Source organism: Cupressus sempervirens, chromosome 8, assembly GCF_028749045.1.
Source record: "Cupressus sempervirens isolate cs-2001-9-10 chromosome 8, ASM2874904v1, whole genome shotgun sequence".
Lineage (NCBI taxonomy): Eukaryota > Viridiplantae > Streptophyta > Pinopsida > Cupressales > Cupressaceae > Cupressus > Cupressus sempervirens.
Window position 1 is genome coordinate 330,039,186 of NC_143125.1, and position 23,745 is coordinate 330,062,930.

Consider the following 23,745-nt stretch of genomic DNA (forward strand, 5'->3'; position numbering starts at 1 on the left):
CCTCCATTTCTCCTAGTGCATCTGATATGCTGATTTGGACTTGCTTGCTTACTTGTCTAGAATTGATGTAGGATCTTATATTTTACTCATAACTCCAGTGGTCTCCTTGTATGTTTACTTAGAGATGGTTGAATCACTCAACTCATTGAACTGGGTCTTAACAACTTTTGAGCTTTGACTTTAGCTTTCTAGATATTTCCTTACCCATTGTTAATTCCTTTGAGTTTTGATCTCATCAATCTTAGTATTGCATTTATTTTCTTCATTAGTATTTACAGTAGATCGGTTCATGCAGTTCCTTGCCAAATGACCAAGTTCTTTGCATACATAACATGTTTTGGTAGGATTCCTTTTCCTAAAGTGAGTTCTTGCATAGTTTGCTCCAATGTGTCCATATTCTCCATATAGATAAATCTGTACCATGTGTTGTAACCCCAATTGATAAATGCTCCTGGTTTCTATCCAATGTTCCATTGCTTTGTTTTGCATTTAGATGATTTATGACCTTGCTTGTTACATGTAAAGCATTTCCCTTCAAGCTTGGTTTATCTTTACATTCATTTTGTTCTATGTCCAGGCTTACTGTAACTATAGCAATTTCCATTGAATTTTGAGTTTCCATTACTCCAACATTTATTTGATGAGTTTCCTATCTTTCCATAGTGGTTGCATGTAGGCTTTTTATTCTTTTGAGCTCCTTGCTATGATGACTCTCCTTGTTCAATGTAACCCAATTATGTTTTACCTTTGTGTCTTTTCTAAGATAGTTCAATCAACTGATTCATTCTTTCTTGTGATTTCATTATTCTTTCATTAATTCATTTTCTACTCTAGGATTATTCTTGAGTCTATCATTTCCTATCCTTAGATTGATGACTTCTTGATTTGCACCATTAAGGTGATTTATCATAATTGCCTGATGTAGTGATAGTTGGTGGATCTCATTGTCCTTTTCTTCTAGTCTTGTGTTGAGTAATATTTTATCTTCATTTGCCATCTCTTTATCATTTTCAGCTTGCTTCTTTTGTTCCATGACTTCACATGTCCTAACTGAATGAATCTTCCATTCTCTTTTTAATTTCCTGACTTCTTCTTGCAAAATGAGGCTCCTTCCAAATAGATCTTCTATAGCTACATCTGCTTCTTCTGAACTTCTTTCTCTGCAAATGTCTTCTATTCTTTCTTCTATGCATAGATTTTCATTCATCTGTACTACTAACTCTTTTCTTCTTTTTCACGGATTGAGAGAGTTGATCCTTTGGTTTCTTGATTTGTTTCATGGCCACATGTAGATCCAACTTTTCATTGTCAATGGATTTCTCTAGTTTGTACACTTCCATTACCTCTTATCTCTGCTCTCAAGTTGCTAAACTTTTGACAAGAGAGAACCTTTCTCTCTGATACCAATTGTTGGAAGTGTAATGATGACCAAGTGATTAAGAAGGGGGGGGGGGGGGGGGGGGGGGGGGGAAGGGGTGAATCAGGAATGACTTAAACTTCTTTCTCTTGATACCACTTTATTAGATTAACTAATCTACTTGCATTTATGGAACATAAAGTAATAAGAGAAACAACACCATAACACTTTGACACAATATTTGGTAACCCATAAACCCTCTAATGAGAAGGTAAAATCGGGGTGGGAATGGTACCCACAATGCTTCACTAGTGCAATAATAAAGTTGGCATGTTAGGGTTTACAATTGATCACTTTTGGTGATCTACTTAGTTGAGAGTAAGTAGGACTATTAGGTCCACCTTGTGAAAGGATTTATACAATACAATGAAGTATGCACTCTATTAAGAGATTTTGCAAGGACTGTAAAGTCCACCTGGTTAGAGGATTTGAGACTAATACACCTATTAAGATGAATCAACAGGTTGATCTCTACTTTGCAACTATGTTTTCTGATGAAGATCCTTTGAATAATGTAACGATCACTTAACTATGATAGATGTGTCTCTGCTTTGCGTTTGTACTACTCAGTAGCCTCCTAATCAATTTGCTCTTCCATTATCCATATTTGCTTATGATAATGAATAATATAATTCCATAATTCATGACGACTTGGATGAAAGAAGATATCTTTCATATATATTGATCCAAATAGTAACTCTGTATTAGGTCAGCTACAAAAGCAATTCAATAGTTTCAAAAATAAATACCAAGTCGGCTCAATGTTGATATTTGAGTCCAATAGCTTACTCAGGTGATATGCAGATTACTTGGGCATTGTCAACTTGGCTAACTCTAGCACTTGGTTGACTTTGGATGCTTGGTTCACATTGATCACTTGGAAAACTCTGTTGGATCGGTTCATACTGCTCTGCCTACTCGGTTCTCATTCTAAAACTAGAATGCTCAGCTAACTCTGTTTACAATGGAGCTCGGTTAAGATTCTTCTAATTGGTAGCATGGGCTATACTGATGCTTGTTGCCCGAGGGAGAACTTAGTTGCAGTACTAATTGACTTCCCATGATGACTAAGTGTTTTGGCACTAACTGACAATATGTCTTGCCATAGGGTCAATGGTATATATGCTTGAATGGAGAAGAAGGAGAATGGATGTAGATCTCCTCCCTTAATGACAAAATCATTTGCTTCTTATAGAGAAAGAAGCTAGATCTATGAAAGGAAATGCTTGAATTTTTGATGGATGGGTGGATGCCTTTAATAAATGACTACTTTAACTTCTCAAACACACAATAGCTTGCTTGAGATCTTGTGGTTGTGATTGCAACTAATGGATTGAGACGATGCAGTGAAAATATGAGGTAGAGGCCTCTTTTTATAGTGATTTAAGGAATTGAATTTATGAAGGTTGACTTCACAAGACAGAAAATGAAAACACCGTGCATTAGGCCCAAAACCCACCAAAATTAAACCCCCAAAGTAGTTGTCAAAAATGGTCCAACCGACACTAATATAGGTTGGCCTAGGTCCAACCTATACCTAGGGTTAATTTCGAGGTGAAAATTATAGGATTTGAAAAATGTTTAGAGTTTTGAGGAAAAACAGAAAGATAAGTAAGAAAATCAAGTGTAAATGCATCAAATATTGAGGAGATCACTAAAATGGGGCCCAATACGTCTTAGAGCTTCCAAGTGTCCAACCTATAACTAGGTTAATTTCGAGGTGAAAATTACAAGATTTGAAAAATCTTTAGAGTCTTGAGGAGAAGCAGAAAGATAAGCAAGAAAATGAAGTCTAAATGCATCCAAAATTGAGGAGATCACTAAAATGGGGCCCAATACGTCTTGGAGCTTCCAAGTGTCCAACCTATACCTAGGGTTAATTTCGAGGTGAAAATTACAGGATTTGAAAAATGTTTAGAGTTTTGAGGAAAAATAGAAAGATAAGCAAAAAAATCAAGTGTAAATGCATCCAAAATTGAGGAGATTAGTAAAATGGGGCCCAATATGTCTTGGAGCTTCCAAGTTAATGGGTGCTAACTTTTTAGGACTATACGGAACAATGAGGTCCTAAAGTGAATGAAGGAGCAAGTAGGCTTGGTAGCTTGGATAGAGAGATGATGGGAGGACTTATATTATGTCCAAATTATAAAATTGTTCATACTTTTTGTACAAAGATCTAGATGTAACCAACATTGTGTACTAGAAACATATACTATGTATATATTTACATTTGATAATAATAAATATAATAAATATATTAAATATATGATGTAATAGCTAATATGATATACAAGCAAGGTGTATTGTGAAATCACCAATACAACAATTCATATTGTTCTTTGAATACTTTTATATCTAATATAAAAACAATATCTACCTAACAATACCCATACCAATAATTTTAATTATTATTTATTTACCAAATAAAGAATTCTCATCACAACAATAGTACTTTCAAAGGCAGGTGCTTTAAAGAACGAAAGTTTTTGGGGTCCACTTATTTAAAAATTAAAATAGCCTGAAATCAAATTTGTGTGGAGTACCTACTTTATTTTCCGCTCTGGGGCCTCATTCTCTGGTTTCTTCATCAACCAGTTTTCCTTATAACTGAAATAAACAACGACAAAATAAATAATGATTTTCAATATAAAGGCGGAAAAAACCAAAACTATAACTACCATTCCCCTCCCTGCACTGCCACGGGCATCTTGGTTGCATATTCATAGAAATTATCGTTTGGAAATCATTGATTAAAGTGCTAGAGCACGCTTACAGATATCAAGTAAAAGCAGCAGTGTTTATTGTGTAATTCCTGGTAAAAATGGCGGTTTGTCGCGGAACGATATTTCGCATAGTGCTGATAGTCGCCGTCTTAGTTGCCGTGGCAATCGCCTGCTTTGTTCTTCCAGTGGACAAGGTATTCATTTATCTGTCAAATTATTTCCAATTCTCAGTGTTTGTGGGTAAATTTAAGTAGGGCATGATTTATCCAAATTAAGAATTTTGTAAAACTAATATAAGTACATAGTGGCAACATATTTCTGGATTCCTCTACAGGACTATGTGCTACGTTGTAATATTTAGTTTCTGGAGAAATGTATAATGCCAAATCTTCTACACAGTCCAATTATTGAAATAATCCTCAAAACATCCACATTATTTTTGAATTTTTGCATAAATTTTAGCACATTCCTGTGGGGGATGAATCCCTGGGCCAGTTACTGTAGTTTGGGGTTGATTTCTACCCTCCCAGATTTCCTTAATTACCTACACTAAAGCTTTTTTAATCCAAAAGAAAGCTTTCGAGTGCAAGTGTCCGGGGGAATATGTTTCTATTGCCATTTCCTCTGATACTCAAATTACATTGTCGGCAGCCTCGTAAGTACACATCGTGTCTTCTCTAACTTGTGCTTGTTATTTACGTGATGCCTGTTAGTGTAGTGCATAATTCATGTCCCTATGATGGTATTTTGCATTAAGAACATCTTGACATGCGCTGCTAAATATGCCTGCCTCGGTGCAGCATAGAATTAAGCCTGGGTTACTCTCTTACGAGTTCAGCTACCGGGAATGTGGGCCTCTTACTGCAGTATTGGGTCAAATGTACTCATTTTCAATGCTGCATAATGCCACTTATCAAAATTCTAAGACTTTCCTGCATCAATTGTTTGCCAATTCAAGAGAAGGCTTTGGGGTGCAAGTAGGCAGGGACATGCATTAGTATTTAACAAATATCACAATAATGGCAGTTTTAGTGTTATGCCTTGTGGGCCGTCCTTAACTTGTTGTTATTATATATGTGTCGTTCATTTTCAACCTGTTTAGCATAGTGCATACCCTTGTGTTGGGATTTTGATCCCTTCAATAAGAGTGTATGAAGTATCCTGTGAGTTATGGGTCATGTTAGTGCAGTACAGAGATTTGAACCTGGGACGCTCCTGTTTTGTGCACCATCTTTCAGTGGTGTGGAGGTGACACTATGGTCACTTACTGCAGTGGGGTATCTATGCCAAGTCTTTGCCAATCCATAAGCAGGCTTTAGATTTGAAGATGCAGGGGAGATGTGTTAGTAAAAGTGTTATCCCTCCTGGCACTGAAATTCTTGGCAGTTTAAGAGCTATGAGTTGTGGTGGTTGTTTATGCTATGTCAATTGTATACTTTCTATTTAGGGTAGGGCATGCCCTTGTGATAGGATTTTTTTGCCCAATGGGAGTCTTTGTCTGTATGACATGACTTCTAGTTCTGATTTATGGCTTTTCTTGATAGGGCATGGAGATTTGAATCCAGGTAACTCTCTTGCAAATGTACTTCTTTCCCATTTCACCACAATCCGTTTGACATGTTCAAATATTTTTTTGATAAAGGACACAAGGAGGTTTTTGAAAGGTGCCTGATACCTGTGCCAAAGCACAATGCCCACCTAACATCAAACACATCAGAAGGCTGAAACCTGTCAACCCTAAAAATCAAATAGTCCCCAAACAATTGTAGGATGACATGCTAAGGAAACACCACTACAGAGCAGGATGGAAAAGGAAGAAGCCACATTCTTAGACAAAGGGAAGAGAAATGTCAAGACACACTCAAAAGACGATCAGCAAATTGATTTGAGTATTTGCAAGGCAACTATATATTGCTCTCATTGCAAGATTGAAGAGCATTGGTATGGCGAGTATTGGAATCAATAGGCAAAGCTTCACCAAAGAATGGTAAACACGAGTAGACAGCCACTTGGGAAAGAGAAGCAGACAAAACAACATGTCCATAGGTAAAGACAACTCTCACAAAATGCTACACCACCATCTCTCCAAAAATTTGTTTCAAAACATGTATACTTCATTTAGTTAAGCATGGGCAATACTGTGAAACATGTTTGAATGTTGTACATAAGTGCAATTACATTTCTTTCACAAAGACAAGGATTTTAGCAAAATTGGTACAAGAAGTAGCTTTGGTAGCAATATGAGCAGGTTCTTGGGTGTTGTAACCATATATATTTTGGTTTCGATTTCATTGCAATGTAAACACTGTAGGCTGTAATTTGTTTCACGTGTTGATGATATGGCATGCAGAGGAAATCAATATCACTTGTACAGACAAGCATGGGCTAGCCAAGGGCATTTTAATGATGGTTTTCATAATTGTATTTTGCATGAATTTTCCTCACAGATGTAGGAAGTGCATGGTTGTAGGTTGAAAGTTGTTGTGCTATTAATTGTAAACATTGTAAAATGCATGGCACTGTAATGACATTGAGTGTAGCATGGGTCACAATAGTTTTGGTTTACAGATTTGTCATTGCAAACGGTTCTTCAAAATTGACCCTATTCACCCAAGGAGCAGTGACAATTGTGCCAACAATTGGAGAGATTGGAATCAGATTGATATTTTCCTTTACATTTGAGAGGGACAGCTCCCTCATATGATGGGGATATTTGGTATTTTCGTGTACTTTTCACCTAAGAGAACAAAATGAGACAAAACAAAGCTAAAGAAAATAGATAACAGAAAACCCAAAAGTAGACATGATTCCTCAAACTGAAAATAGATAACAGAAACCCCAAAAGTAATGTTCCTTGTCGGGACTTACATAATTTATTTCAATTCCTCAAACTGAACTTTTTGCAGACCAAATTTTATGCATCATCTTTTCTCTTCCATATATTTTTGGGTGATTGATATTTCTAAATATACATTGATATGATAAAAGATGTGTCCTTTCATTATATTATTTGTTAATATTAATTTATTATTATGTTATTATGTTATTATTAATATTTTTTTTTTGATCGATAAAGAGGTCGTAGCCAAGATTAATTATTATGATGTGTTGTAGTTAATTAATAATATTATTATTTATTAATTTCGAGTAGATTCAAACCCAAGACCTCCTAGATACGAGGCTCACAATTCACTGCTGTGTTGTAGGCTCTTGCCTATAATATAATTAATATTAATATTAATACAATTCCCTTTATATTATGATTATTAATGTTTTATCATTTTATATAATAATATTAAATTCTCATATTTTAATATTAATATATTATGCAATATTATAAAATGATTAATATTATATTATTATTTTATTTATTTAGTATTTTTCTATATTTAATTATATGGATCTTGTTTTGATGGGGATATCACAGTCCTCCCCTCTCAAATTTTGCCTATCCTCAAGCAAAAAGATATATTCGTAATTTTTCTCAGAGTATATAATTAAATGCAAGAAAGCATAAGGGATTCATGGAGTATGCATGGAAACATGAAGTAGAGACATGAATGCATAAAGACATGATGCAGACTTGATAGATGCCTATCAACTGGTAATGAGCTAGGGTCAAGAAAGATTTACACAATTTACTTTTTTAATAGAATCCTGCAACCACAAGTAGTCATTAGTACACACATGTATATATAAGTATCAAAGAAAATGTGAGTTATGATAAATTAATCCAAGCCAATCCCATACTAAGTCCAAGAGCAGCACTTTGGCCCCCTTGGCCTTGGTGGCGGTGATTATGCATCCACACGTGGTGGCCTACTTAGCAGGATGCTTGTCTTTTTTTCCTCTTGTTATTATTCTTAGTCAAGAAGAACACTTAGGATGTAAACAAATTGCTTAGGCACCAATCTGAATGGTTTCCCTCAAGGCTTTATAGATCCAAGACCTTAAGCCTTTCTTGGATGTGTCCGCAAGGCGCTCGGGGATACTAATCCTACCCTTTCTTGGAATAACCAATTGGCTAGATTTACGCTAGCCTCTCCCTGAATACACCTTTGTGAGTTGTCTATTTATATATGAATAAATCTATTACGATTGAATTCTATTTAACTAGATAACATGATTAAATCAAGAGTAAGCAAACTAGGAAAACTCATGCTAATCTGATTATAACTCTGGCTTAGAGGGAATACTAAGATACAATAGGTCGCTTGAGACCAAATTCAATGGTCTCCCTCAAGGTTTTTTTGGATCCAAGCCCTTAAGCCTCTCTTGGATAATGTCCTCAAGGTGTTCGGTGACGTTGACTCTTACCTGTCTCGAGATAACCTGTTGGCTGGATTTATACATGCCTTTCCCATATCATATTCCTACTCATTTCTTCTAGCTTAGATTTATAACTGATTAGTTTATAGGTATTATTGAAGTGAGTTGATTCAACTTATTACAGTACATAATATACTTACCTTAGAGACACAAAGTTTTGTTCTACCAACAAATTGTCCTTCCTTCTACATTGGTGATGTATACTATATCTGGTTGTAACAGATGCTGATGGCTGAGTTTATTTATTTATACTCTTGTGAGTTCTGTATGTAGTATGTTGTCTACCAGTTGTTAGCTGTTTGTACCAACTGCATTATAAATTTCTTTTTTTCTGTTTTATTCCTTATTTATATCTGTGTAGTGGGTACAGTAAATATTATTCTTTTTTCCTTTGATGCCTTTATTGTTCTCCTTTCATTCTATAATACTCGTTTCTTCTCAGCTTTTATGACATCTTTAATACAGAGGCATTTCTCATTTTTATCACAAATCTTTGATCAATGCCTGGATAACTATATCCCCAATTGCTTAAATATAGAGCAACTCCAATGCCATTTACAATCACAGGAATGCATGACAGCATAGATTAAAATCTCTCCAAGAAGTGGCAGATATCTCTAATTCTCGCGAGAACTTTTCCAAAACAAGAAAACTTAAGTTTTTCTGGAGAGAAATTCAAGCCGAGACGACCTTGAATCCTCGCCAATAAGTTGGCCACTTCTTTGTGATTAATCGCAAACTTCTTGCGATAACTTAACTACTTCTCTTGGGCAACACCAGTAAAATTGGGACACCCAACAACTTGCCCATTCATTGTTTGTTTTTCAATTTTTAGTGTTTGGAGGAAAAAAGGGTTTCGACAAGAAAAATAGTTTTTGGCAGCCTTGTAGATAGATCACAAGTGAACTCGAAGTAGATTCTGGATTCACAAGTAAGTTTTCTAAATTATTTTTCTTTTCAGTGGGAAGGGGAAGAGGAAGATGTGGATTAGTTTCATATTTTATTTAACATTTGTACTTGCTTATCTTTTTATAAAGACAATATTCTATTTCTAGTTTGCTTTAGAGTTCAAAGTCTCTGAATATGGCTACTGGCCATCAACATCCCGCATGAGGATGCAACTTTATTACATATTGCATTTATATATATCTAGATCAACTTGTTTGGTTTGTTTACTCGTTTGCTGACTCATTAGATGCATACCCTTATTGAATTTTGCAAAATAATGCATTTCTAATTAAATTTATGTTATCTTTAAAATTCCCAATATTTTTCTGAGAAATTGCCGATTTATCTCCGATATTTCTCGAGAACTTCATTTTTTGACTCACCGATAAGTGACAGAGAATGAGAGTTTGAACTATGTGAGCATCAATTACTCCTGCAGGGTGTTGGAATGAATGTTATTAAGCATTGGCATAGATTATTCGAGAAGGTGGTTCAATAAGAGTCATAATACAAGACTGAATCCTTTCTTGATCCTGTCGCAATACAAGGGTGCTGTTGATTAGTATTTTGAGACTGCAATATTAATACAAGGTTTCTACCGGAAACATATGAAGCTGCTGCAAACTGACACAAATGTTGAAAGAATACTTTGTTTGCAAAACAAGGACACATTGGGTGACTGAGTTCATTATACCTATTAGTTTTCTAGACTGCTGCAGCTTTGTAACAGATGATGGAGTTATTAGTTTGGTCTTCAAGAACAACTCCCAAAACAGAAGTATATCTCTCTATATATACATATTGCTGCATGACAATGTTGTCTTCTTGCTACCATTGGAGCAGTAGTTATTCTAGAAGATTCCATGGGCTTGAATATCCCTGATTGTATGAGCTTCCTGTAATGGCACGGAGTGTGACATGGGACCAATCTTTCATTTGGCATGTGCATCCCACCTAGACAGCTCTAAATTTACACGAGTTAATTCATTATTTGGGATTTTTTGGAAGTGCAGTGTAATTTGGTAATGTATATGAGCAATGCTAGTATGCTAATAGAAACCAAATTTAAATAAAGCTTCTACAAACTAAACAAAATTCATGAACTTCAAGATAGATTAAGATGAGCTCTCAATTGAGAATATGAGCCATTAATGGGCTCTCTCAATGAGAAGCTCTCTTGTTGAGTGACTTTGTCTAAATAGATAGGATGTATGCTCAAGCTTATGCTTCAAAAAAGGTTCAAATGGAGTTGGAATTTGGGTGTGAGTGTATGGTTTTGATGTAAAATGACTTCTTAAAATGGAATTATGACTTTACTTCATGGATTGTGTTCTTTTGCAAAGGGGAAGGATCCAATTTATAGGCAAGAGGCTTGAGGGATTGAGAGCTAAGATGCAAGGATGGGGAAAAGCTCATAGAGGGCTCAGATTGCATTACAGGAGAGCACATGGATTGTGCTTCCTTATAGCCAATCAGGGAGGGACACATGTCACAGGGTGAGAGGATGGAAGAAAGGGGAAGTATGAGTCAACAAAAGAGGCTCAAGGGATAAAATCTTCATAAAGACCCTCATAATGGTTTGTAAGAGCAATGAAAAGGCTTGGAAGAGTCATTTATGGCCTAGTGGGCTTCATAAAGTTTTATGGTTGGGATATTTTGAGGGAGATGAGAGGAATTTCGACTTGGGCTTGCTTAGGAAGGTTTTAAGCTTGCTTAGGATTGTGCAAATGATTAGAGGATGGATTAGGATGGTTTAGGATTAGCTTAGGGATAGGCAAGTGGATGGCATTTAATGAGGGTGGGTGAAGGAGGAGATATTTGTTAACTTTGGGTTGGGTTATTAAGTCTTAACCCATGTTTAGGGAATGTGACAAGGTTAGGAGGGGATTAGGATTAGGTTTAAAGACATCTTCTAGAAGAGTCTAGACTTTGGATGAGGATAAAGACTTTCTAAAATAGTCTAGAACTTCTTAGGATGAGGATGAAGACTTTCTAAAGAGTCTAGAACTTCTTAGAATGAGGATAAATTAGATTTTTAGAAAATAAATAAAGTTTTATTTATTTCAAGGGTTTGGATTGAGGAGATATTTATTAAAACTTTTTTAATAAACATGAGGATTAATATTTAATCTTAATTAAATATTTTGAGTTGGGATTAGGGGTAGGAAATGATGGAATTAGCCTTTAATCAAAATTAAAGAAGGATTAGAAGATTTTGGAAGAGGTTAGTGGTCTTAAGGAAATTGGCCAAGTTTTGGGCAAAAAATAAATTATTTATTTATTTTGAATTTTTTGGTCAATTTATTAATTAAATAATTAATAAATAAGAAAATAATGTTTAAATAAGATTTAAACATTTTTGGGAGGGATTCCTTAATTAAATATTTTTAATTAAGATAAAGGGATTTAATGGCATAAAAATAAATAAATAAATTAAATAAATAATTAATTAATAAATGATGATGTCATCATAAATTTTTTCAGAAAATAAAAATACTTTATTTTCTAAAGGATTTAGGTGTCTACAGGTAATACTAGATAGGGTTTAGTAATTAGTGTTGATATGAGATTGTTTTGAAGTGAAGAACCTATAATGGAACAATCGTTATTTTGTCAATGATGTCAAACCTGCTACTTGCTGCTGAGACAATTGCTTTTTGGTTTGAAAGCTATCATTTAGTTGATTGATGAAGAGGATTTGAAAAGAGGAGATAACAAAAGCAGCTAGAGAAAGGTTGAGTTATTTGGTATATAAAAGAAGCACTAAGACCAAGTAAGACATTGATACTATAGTGTATTGTTTATCTAGTTAAATTCTGAAATGAAAGATTACTCAAGATAAGACTGAAAGAAGATCAAGTAAGAAAAGTGTCTAGAAAGCCTTACCGAGCAATCAGTGCAAGTCGAGCAAAAATTAGTAGAACTCGAGTGAAAATCAATAGGTGCCGAGCAACAAAGACAAACAGTGCAAGCCAAGTGAATATTAGTATATGCTGAGTAAAGTTTAGTTGGTGTCGAGTATCAATAAACTTTAGTATTTACCGAGTGATAGAACAGTATAGATGCCGAGTGATAGCAAATAGTGTTTAATCGAAAATTTGACGAATCTGAGCCAACTATTTTGATTTCTTGAATTATGTGAAGCATGTGAAAGATAACTATGATGAGTTGGTGACACAAAATTCAAGGTAAACCGTTTGGAGGCAAAGTCAAAGAAGATTGTAGAGGAAGTTTCTAGAGGAACCAAATGGAAAAGTGTGTAGAGTCATTGAATCCTACCTAATTCTACCTAACCCTAGAATGGAAAATTGTGGTTAAGTGGCAAAAGATCCATAATCTATATTTATAGAGATAGCTAGTCAGAAGCAAAGGTTGTCATGTGCGAGAACCTAAGGAAGACAAGTAGTCTAGGGTATTGCTTCATTTAGTGGCCGAACATAAGAGATTGCAATTGGCATACAAAGCAAGAAGGCTTAAGGGGATGAATGCTTGAAGGGTGAACAAGCTATCAGAGCTGAAGTGTATGAATGCCAAGCAAAATGAAGGACTGAAAAAAAGATCTGTAATCTACAATTGAGTTGTAAGTTTTTATCAGATCAAGTCCTACTGTTACTTTCTAATAAATGTATCAGTGTGGATAAAATCCTTTGGATTAAGGTTGACCTAACAGTCATTTGTAAATCCTTTAACTGGGTGACATTCTAGTGGAATGGTCTGAAGTCCTTTAACAAGGCTCACTCCTAACAGGGTGATTGAAATCCTTTAACTAGGTCACAATTAAAAGTGTGTATTGTAACCTTTAATAGGGTTGGCCTTTCATAGGGCATCATTTCAAAAGAGTGAGAATTAGTAGCATGTTATTGATTTTTTTCCCAAATTGGGTTTCCATGTAAAATTCATGTGTCAAATTGTGTGGGTATTTCATGTTTACATTTTTGCAAAGTTGTTTTGACTTAGGACAGTCACTTACAAAGTTAAAGTATTGTATGATCTAATGGATGCATGCATGTTGAGGTTTTATGGGTATGGATCTGATTAGTACTGAAAAGTTTTATTTATACATCTGGACTTTAGATAACTGATTCAACCCCTCTCAGTTATTCTAAAGAATTCCAACAATTGGAAGGTCAGATTGTTGATTAATTTCTTAATGCAGTATAATTTCAGAATTGATTGCTAAATTATTCATGTTCTACTCATTCATATTATGAAATTGCTTCCCTTGTGCATTGGATATAAACATAATTCAAACATATGCAAGTTACAAAGAGAAACATCAAGTCATCAGCAAGCTGAGTTCTCATGACCAGCAAGTTAAAGTTATATATCTGTAAATGAACACAAACTGTTTGACGGAATTACTTCAAAGGTGAAGTGCATAAATATTGGTAGAACTAGAAACAGAGGTGGTTATTCCAGTAAGCAAAATGAAGACCATGAAAGAACAAAAAAATTGATTTTTCCTCAAAAGAATTTAATATGACCTTTAAAGGCAAACAACTAAGAGACTTGCAGAAAGGAAAGGAAATAGGGAAGTGGCTTTGTATGATTGGATTACAATTGGAGTCTAAGAAATTTCTGGATGGTGTTTTCTCTAAGTTGGAGGAATCAAACTCATATTTCTCCAAGTAGACCAGTCAGACTGGAGGCTTCTGAATTGAGCTTTTGCAACCTGCAATGCTTGCTTTGGTCCAGCATAGGTTATTGGAGCATCCTTGCAAAGAGATGAGACTTGCAGTTGGTTCTTATCACAGTGAGATCATAAGAATAACAACTCTTTTAGCACCTTATAATGATGACATACTGAAGAAAGTTCTACAGATGATTGTGGGGAGTTTACATGGGTTTCATGATGTCAAAGAACCAAATCATTTTGGATTTCAGTTATGGTTAAATTGATTCTTCAAACATTTTGATTCTTCTTAATCAAAATAAGGATACATCATCTAGACAATGTGGGCTTTATGCAGACCATTATGTCCTTAATATTAGAATGAACATGCTAATATTTGTAAGTGGTTGCAATCAAACTTTTAGCTGTTCGGAGGAAGGAATAGGATGTATCACCTATTGCTTATTTGTTCTCCAAAAGATTGGTTGAGCATAAAATTGAAGAGGTCAAGAAAGAGATGACTGAAAATCATCTAATCTCCATGGGCTTACAAGTTGCAGCAAAAAAAGTAAAAACCAAATGAGAAGGAAGCAAATTTTCTTTAAATGCCAAGAGACATGGATGCCTGATCACATTTGTGGGGACAGTAAGGAAGATAAGTCAACTACAGAAGTTTGGATCATCGTTGAAAAAGATAGAATTCACACAACTTGGTTCCAACAAAATAACAGAAATGATTGTGTAGAGATGGATTCAACATTGTTTATAGCTAAGGGATATACAAACCTCGTAATTGGTGACTTGGAAGTTGTTATTGATAAATATTTTGGTGAGGATGGTTTTACTTAAGGAGAAAGCATGTTGGAATCTTTGTTAAGTGAAAGGATCTCTGCAAATGTAATAGCATTGCTCTTTATTTCTGTGTGTTCCAAATGCAGATTGAATGTTTTATAAATATGTGTAGAGGAGACATGTCTCATGAAGAGACATGTCTCTATGGTAAATTTAACTTAATAACCACTAGATAATATGAACACAATTTATAATCATATCTCTAATTTTATATATATATATATATATATATATATATAGATACATGTGAGTTTGTCTAACTGATGATAACCATTGAAAGATTATCTCTAGATTAATTCAATTCGACTAAAGCTACAATGTTAACACTCCCTCGTAGCTAGGGAGGATTGTTATAGAACACAATATACTCTTAAGCATATAGAGAGATATCATCTCAATATGATATTCTTGGAAAGGATATTAATCATATATCTATGAACTTAGATGTTATCTTTCAATATCATCCGAAGTATGATTCAACAAGAAATATCAATCATATGATATTCATATTCTTGTGACATGATCACTAGTATCAATATCAAGATACCTATCAACAAGAATATCACACTAAATCATATCCTAGGAGGATTGAAGTTATCTGATTTCCATCACATTCTGGGACAAAAATTGTGTAGTGTATCAAATAACAACATTGATCTCAGGGACAACAAAGTAGACTCCTACATCACAGATATCACAATCTTTGACATATTCCAGGTGATGAACTTAATGCAGTCCATTGTGATACATTAATTATCATGACAACAATTTACAGTAGTCTATCATGATAATAGATGAAGAACTAACAATTTTAGTATCATGATTTCCGACACATTTCGAGACAACTTAATGTAGTCTATCATGATATGTTTCGTTATCAGATCTCTTGCGCACTCTATGGAAACAAGTGAATGTAGTCTATCAAATAACAATGATGATAGAGTCATGATCTCTATCATGACGAGTGTCATGATCTCCGACACTCTGGGACAATTAATGTAGTCCATCATGATACGTTTGTTATCATGATCTTTAGAACTTTGGGACAACAACTTAATATAGTCTAAAATGATAACAGGTCAAGCCATTGTTAAGATTGTCACCTTGCAATAGCGACCTTGTAAAGTTTCTGCAAATTCTATTCTAAAACTTAGACTAAGTGCTGAATATGATCTTCTTATAATTCCAAAGGTAGGAGGAGTTATCACCATTAACTCTGATCTGAATTTGTTTTATATTTGCAATGAATTTATATAGGTATTATTGCTTGAGGGAGCAGGCTTGTGTTTATTGTGTGTCCTCAAACTACAATAAAACCTACCCTTTATATCAAGACCAAGGGCATGTCCCTTAAAGGGACATGACCCTCTCTAGGTTGACCCAAACACTACTTGAAGAAATCGCTGCCTAAAGGAAATTATCAAATGTTTAACTAACATAACAAATTATTATAGTTAGTACAAGATATAATTTATGCCAAGGATTGCTGCCCATCTTATTGCCAAGTCTAGTGTATATATAGGCTATCATATGATATAATGGGAGAAGATTAAGGTGCGGTTTGCACTTCTTAGATCAGTATGATTATCAGGTTAATATTTAACAGACCTCACAAACACATCATTGAAAGATCGTCACCTTTCATGACGTTTTTCAACAGAACTATGTAGTAACTCACATAAAGTCCACCATGAACCGGATTAGAAGGTGGAACAAGGTCTTTCACTTAAGCTTCTCTCTCACAAAGAAGAATGTATGACAAGGAATTTCACTTGAATTTTTCTTTCGCAGGGAAGAACTCATTAACAAGGAATTGCACCTCGAAATTCTCCCTTTGAACAAAGATCCTGGGAAATTAGATCCTCTAGCTACTCCCTTAGAGGCTCTATTTGTCCAAGGATGCCTGTGATAAACCGTAGGACTTTCTTTGAATCTGATATCAATCTTTTGACTTTTTGGTGAGAAATCGTTACTTCCTCATGATGTATGTAGGGGTGTGCCCATCAAAATCATGCAGTTACACACATTTATTTTTAGACTCCCTTTGAATATCAATCCTTAGAGCTCCTACATTGCCTTTGAAGAAGTGTTAGACTCCCTCTTAATGGAAGAGCCCCTTGTCTAGACTTTATTTCATAGTCCTTGATGTTATCACCCACAAAGATCCCTGGAGGAATATCCCTACGCATCAAATCGAAAAATACCTTCATATACTCATTTGTTAAACAATGGGAATGAAACATTGGTTATTATTCCCCCCCCCCCCGTAATGTACAATTCCTATTCTTATATATACTTTTGAATTGATACAATTTTGGTAGCACCAAGGAGAGAGTTTTCCCTTCAAATTTAATGTTGTCCACATGCTTACAATTGACCTTGAATTTTGACTCCTCCATTCTTTAATTGAACCAACGACAAAATACCAAACTAGATGGGGATGCATTCGAGGAAGAAAACATGACTAAGAATTGATCAAACACTCAACCATTAAAAGATGCAATAGTGTTGATCCACTGGACAAGAAGATGCTCTACTTATACAAGTCTCTCCTCGCTTGGAAAAGTTTATATTACTGTCCACTTCTATTACACTTCATTCTCAATTTGCTAACTTCTTATTTCTTTACTTATACAAATGCATACTTTTAAATTCCTCACAAATTGTTGCCAACCCAATTTGAATTATGACGTTTGAATAATACAAATTCCATCTTAGTTAAGAGTGTCAAAGATCTTTTGAGCAATCCAAATATGCCAGGAGAGTCGTATTGGCGATATGAAGACTTAATGACTTCCTAAGGGTTTCATTGATCTTTTCAAATTCCCTTAAAAATATCAAAATTCAGATCTTTCCTTTCAGATCCCTGACCATTCCCATAAATATACTCCTTATTCTCATATGGTAGTTCAACCAATTTGTTCTTTTCTTAGATAAGGATTTGAGCTGAAACTTTTGTTATGTTAATCCTTTTGTAAATGATATTGTGCCTTTTCAAGACAATATCAATTTGTGATACCATAACCAATATTATTTGCTTTTCCAATTGATTATTACCTGTTGTTATTTTATTGATCATTGCAATTTGCCTGATACTTGACATTGTTGTTTGACAGGTTGTCTTTGTGATACTTAATCGTCATCTCTGTGATAATGATGTTTGCCACGTTTAATATACTGCCTATATAACTCTAAAACATCACACATATTGACAACAATGTTTCCTTCATGACATAGGACGTTACAACATAAACTTGATGTATATGTGCCTTCCACATGTCCAGGTTTGTATCACCATACCAGATATAGGCAGTCAAGATTTGAACATTGACTGAAATTCTCTATCGGGTCTTCTCATCCAAAACACAAAGACATACAATAGTAGGATATGATTTGTTCTCTGAAAATTTCATAAGTGGATGCGAGTCCTAGGAAGCCTGGGCGAGTCTTACCGCGGTAGTTTTGCTCCAACAATGAAATATGGTGGGGGCATGTGAAGCATCAGAAACCAAGATTATTAAAAAAATAATGAGCCTAGTGATTTCCCTTGCATCTGTGGTCACATGTGCTAGAAATGACACATTATGAGGAGGCTTCTAATCCTCCCATGCCGAGGCCACTATTATCATGAGCACCTCGTTCACTATCTAAGTTTTTTAATAGAATAATGAATGTTTTCCAAGCCACCTTTTTCACTAAAATGCATCAACATTATGCATTTGGTCATATTAACCACTACAAATATTCATACAGATATAAATGCATTTCTTGGGAGGCCATGTGAGTGATCAAAGTAGAAGCTCTATTTTCAATTTGTAAGGGTAGACATCCAAGTCGGAGTAGTCCACGTCAAAGACTCCTATAGTTCTAGCCTTTTGAGACCAGTTCTGGATACTTAAACATTTTCAACAAACCATCACTAGCGAAGGCCAATGTTTAGTCTCTCAAAAGCTTTAATATATTTTTAGAGCCAGCTATTGTAATTTGGAGGCTTGTCTTTGTTTGGTAGTCTGATCTTTAGAATATTCCATTTGATCCTTCCATGTACCGGGTTGGGTAACATCATTTATATATGTTCTTGTTAGTAACCATTTTTTTATTCTTCTATGTTGTCTCCCTCATTATACATGGTTGTAGTATGATGTCTTTGTTGTGAGGTTTTCACACATCGCCCCAAAATCTTGGGGACCCCCTTTTTAATCGCCTTTAGGGCCAGTGGAGAAGGTTAGATGTATTTTTCACCCGGTTTCAACTTGATTTTCCAGAGCTATCAGTTCTATCCTTAGGCCGAATAAGTTTAAAATTGATTTCAACTTGGCAGGATAAGATTGTGAATTTTGTACTTAGACGATTTCTTTTGAAAATTTGGATTTAATTGTAAATTTGAATGATTTTCAAATAAGGAAATTTTTCGTTAGACTTAGGTTCTTGGAAAATCTTATTTTTTTTTGGTGAAATAGAATTTAATTTTGTAAGATGAAGTTAAATTGCAAAATCGATTTTTACTCTAGAGGCAATTTTATTTTTTTTTGTCATAAAATTTTAATTATTTAGCAAAATCGATTTAGAGGAAAATTGCAAAAATTGGCTTTAATAGATTAAATTTGCCTTGAAAGCTTTTGGTATTTAATGAAATTGGTAAATTAATATTAAGAAATGGCTTTTGGTTAGCCAAAATTCAACTTCAAGGATGTATTAATTAGCAAACCCTCATTAAATAGAAATTTTTAGCATCCCCAAGGCACCATTCAATTTCGTTTTGCAATTTGTGGTTAATTAGTAAATTAAAAGTGCAGTTTTCATTTTAGAAAATTAAAATTTTGGCAAAGTATTTAAAGTGGGCCACTAACTTGGCTTTAATTTTGGTTTTTTTTCCTCTATAGGACCAAGTCGGCCAGCCTGGGAGGAAGGTGAAAGCTGCTATAAAGGGAGTCCCCTCCCATTTCATTTTCATCAATTCATTTGCTCCTCATGCTTGGGCGAATTTGAAGCAAGGGCAGATTTCCAAACTTGGGCGAAATTGGTGGAAGACAGTTTTTTGGCGATTTTTGGGCAATTTCTCCATTGCCATTGTTGGGCGATTTGTCTAAGGGCCAGATTTTTTGCGTTTTTGGGGATTTTTGCTCCACTTTGTGGGCTGCGATTTGTGCCCTAGGTGGCAGATTTTACAGATTTTGCTCCTTCTTTGCTTGGGCAAATTTTGTGGAAGGGCAGATTTTTTTTTTCATGCTTAGCCGAATTTTGTGAGGGCCGAAATTTGTGGAAGACAAAATTCTGATTTTCTAGAGGGGCTGCAATTTTTATATCAGATTTGGGCAATTTTGTTGGGAGAAGAGATACATATGAAAGTTTGATTTTTGCATAGAAGGCAAGTGTTGGATAAGCTTAGAGGCTTTGTTTTCTAATTTGCAAAGGGATTTGTAATTCTTTGATGTCATATCCCGGGTTTCGAAAAGTTGCTGTAAGATTATTAGTTAAGGTGAAAGTCATCATCTAGAGTTGCAAGGAGTGCTTAAGCTGACATCCATTCTTTCGCTCTTTTCTAAGAATTGCACTACTTGGTTCTTCTTGCCTTTTGGTCCACCACTCTACCATCCCGTAATAGGGCGACGAGCATGGAGGATGATAGTGCAAGTAAGAATCCCAAGCGGGCAAACGCTAAGAAAGACAAAGAGGATATGACGCCCAAAACTTCCTTCTTCTCGAAAATGAAGAAAATAACCGATACTATTATCGCTACAGTGGACATGATACGGATGAGGGACAGACTAAAGGAAGGACAATCCCCCTTGGCAAAGAGGATATACAAGAGCGGAATTGTACATGCAACAGCTTTTCCTCCTACTTTGCCTTGTCCGGAATTGATTATGGAGTGTGCATCCAGATTTGATCTAGACAGTAAATCCATCATTTTTGGCGAAGGGAAGAGAGTGTTGGCCAACATTGGTGAACAAGCAATTGAAGAGACATTTAATATTCCCCAGAGCAAGGGCATGACAGTTGTAATGGTGGATCAGGCGGCCAAATCATTTCAAGGTAACCAAGAGGCCTACTTCTCACATCTAAAGCGGAATTGGATACACGAAGGAAGGAAAGGAGTTAACAAATCAACAAGGCTTACAGTGGCAGATTTCAAGCCGGAATATGGCGATCTCATTGTTCTTCTCAGCCGGATCATGGGCCTAGCTCAAGCTATGCAATTCGAAAACTGGATGTACTTCTTCATTGATGAAATTGAAAAGGGAAAAGGAAAATTTGATTGGGCTAGGATCATAAGTGAAAATTTAGAGTTGCAACTTAGAACAGTTCAAAACCAAAGGCAGTTCTACATGGGATCCTATCTGTTTTACTTAATTGCTAGATTGTATGAGAGTCCGGGACTTAGGGCCTTAGGAGAGATTGGTAATGGGCCGGGGCAATATTTGGTGCATGAATGCTATCCGCAGCTTCATTTGCACAATAACAAGGATTACAAGATGTTTTGCGATGCATTCGCCATGAAGACAGTAAGGGTATTACAAGGGGCGCTTGCTAAGAGACTTTCATCAGAAGCAGAAGCAAGGATTAAGAAGTTTGGGAGTTGGTTCATCCAATTCCCGCAATTCACATACATTAGAGTGGCAGGAAGTACAGTTTGTCCCAAGAGGCTTCCAAGATACCCGCCCGACAAGGTAGTTTTGATGGAATTGGCTAGGCAGCTTGAGCACTATGATAGAGTAATGAAGAATGAGGGGAAAACAGGCGTTTCCTTCTCAATTATAATTGGCAATGATAGTTGCCCAAATCGGGCCACCTTTGAGGCTGCGGAAAAGGAATTGGAGTGGTATCATCTAGGATGGTACAGAGCAAGGCAAGGATTCGACCCTGTTGGTCTTATCAAGGCATCTCATGGAAGCGAATTTAAGCATGTTCCCACTATAGAGGACTTTTGGGCCAATGCAAAGGATGATTTTCACGTGAGAAAGCTAGCTTTCTCGAGATTGTCGGTGAACATGATGAGAGATATCAGATGGAGAGGCCTTGATATTCCCGATCAATTGGAGGATGATCGTAGTGTGTTGAGAGAAGACTATGAGACAGTAGTTGGAACAGAGTTGAATCCAGTGGATTGGGACGATCATCAGGATCCTTCCTTGGAGGCAGTCACAAGGACAGTAGATTTGCATACCGAGTCGTGGTATAATGCCAAGTTGAGAAAGCTACAAAGACAAAAGGTTCTCCTTACTTATGAGATGATGAAACCGAAGGAAGGTCTAGTAGAATCAATCGGACAGAAGGGTGAAGGAAGTGGCCGGCAATCGGAGGCAGTTAGAAATAGCAAGAAGAGGGCTTTGGAGGTAGAGAAAAGCCAAGAACGTTCGGAACCTCCAGCCAAGAGACAGCGGGTAGCGCCGTCAAGGGAGAGTATAACTAAGGCTAGAAGCCAAGAGGTCAATTTGAGTGATAAAGGGGCCGCAGTGGAGGTGAGCTCTGATTCGGAATCAAGTGGCTACAGTGAAAGTACGGAGTACTCCCCTCTCTCGAAGAACCAGCAAGGAAATATGGCAGAAACTAGTAGAGAAGAAGATGGGCCGATTGATATTGAAGAGATAAGTCAGGCGTCTAAGGCCGTTGGTGATGCTTTGTTGGTCGAATCGAATCCGGATTTGGGGAGATGCACTGCACCACTATGGTTAAGGCAAATGCTTATGCCGAGAGGCGAGGTGGTAATGGCTCACGCAGTTGATGATATCCAAGGACTAATAGAAAAGGATGATAGCGAGAACCAAAAATAGATGGCAAATACGGTGGCAAGGGTAATCAGAAGCGACAGTGATGGTCACCGAAGGGTTCAGATTGCTATACCAACAGTCAATAAGGCAGCAGATGAGATTGCAGCCCAGGAGTACGAAATAGTAGAACATAATTTGGGAAGAAATACAGATGATATGGAATGTGAGGAGGTTCAGGAAGGCATAGCATCAATCAGAGAAAGATTGAGGAAGGCAAACGAAAGGATAGTAAAGTTGGAGGCCGAAAACAAATATTGGAGAGATTGCCAGCCAATCCAACAGCTGCATCAGGCAGCCCTTCCTCAAGACATCGGGAGCAATTCAGAAGAGGTATCAGCTCAGTTACATGAAGTAAGGGGTTGGATCTATGATACAATCCAAGATGGGCGAAATTTCTTGCCCTCCATCTCAACATTCCAGTCATTGGTGATTGTTAGAAACAAATTCAGATTATTTGAAGAGGAATGGAAGAATTTTCTTCCCATCAAGGATTTGGTTATTCCTAGGCTGCAGGCGTTCATTAGGCTACCGGAGGCATATTTGGAAAGAGCCCGGTTGGTTGATGAGAGAGGATTGAGCATAGTTGAATCTTGGTATGTCGCATTGACTACCAGATTCAGAACACTTGAAGAAATTCATGATGAGATTGCACAACACGACCCAAGCGTCGACACTTCCATTTCGACCATGATGAGCGACGTTGGGGTGGCGCTTGATTTTGAGGGTATTAGAGAGGAGGATGTCAGTGAGAAAGGATTTGGATCGAGATTGGATGAGTTAGGAAAGGCTGCCGTCAAAAGGAAGCATCTTAACACCCTTTCCTCACTCAATGCTTTTATTGGGTTTGCAAAGGAATATGAGAAGGATCACGAAAGGATACTACAAGCAGCAAACAGCGTGGCAAAGTCAGCAGAACTCCGAGCGAAGCACACACCTTGTCCTCCTATGGAAGAAGTTAACGAAAGGCTAGCTAAGTTCATTGCCTTAGCTAAAAGAATTAAAAAAAAGGAAGAATTATATCAGAAGATCATCTTATGTAAGCCCAAGTGGCAACTTTCTCTTTCTTCTAGAATAGGAAAAGTGTTTGTTTCT

At 36.2% G+C, this 23,745-nt stretch overlaps 1 protein-coding gene across 1 annotated transcript in view; it reads left to right on the top strand.

Annotated features, from left to right (window-relative positions):
• Positions 1-3,820: 3,820 nt before the first annotated feature.
• Positions 3,821-23,745, top strand: part of LOC149542696 (uncharacterized) — a 153,156-nt gene continuing 133,231 nt past the window's right edge. Inside the window, exon 1 of the mRNA XM_089797575.1 lies at positions 3,821-4,334. Coding sequence (XP_089653701.1) covers positions 4,239-4,334 — 96 coding nt within the window. The 5' untranslated portion in view covers positions 3,821-4,238. The remainder of the gene's footprint in view (positions 4,335-23,745) is intronic.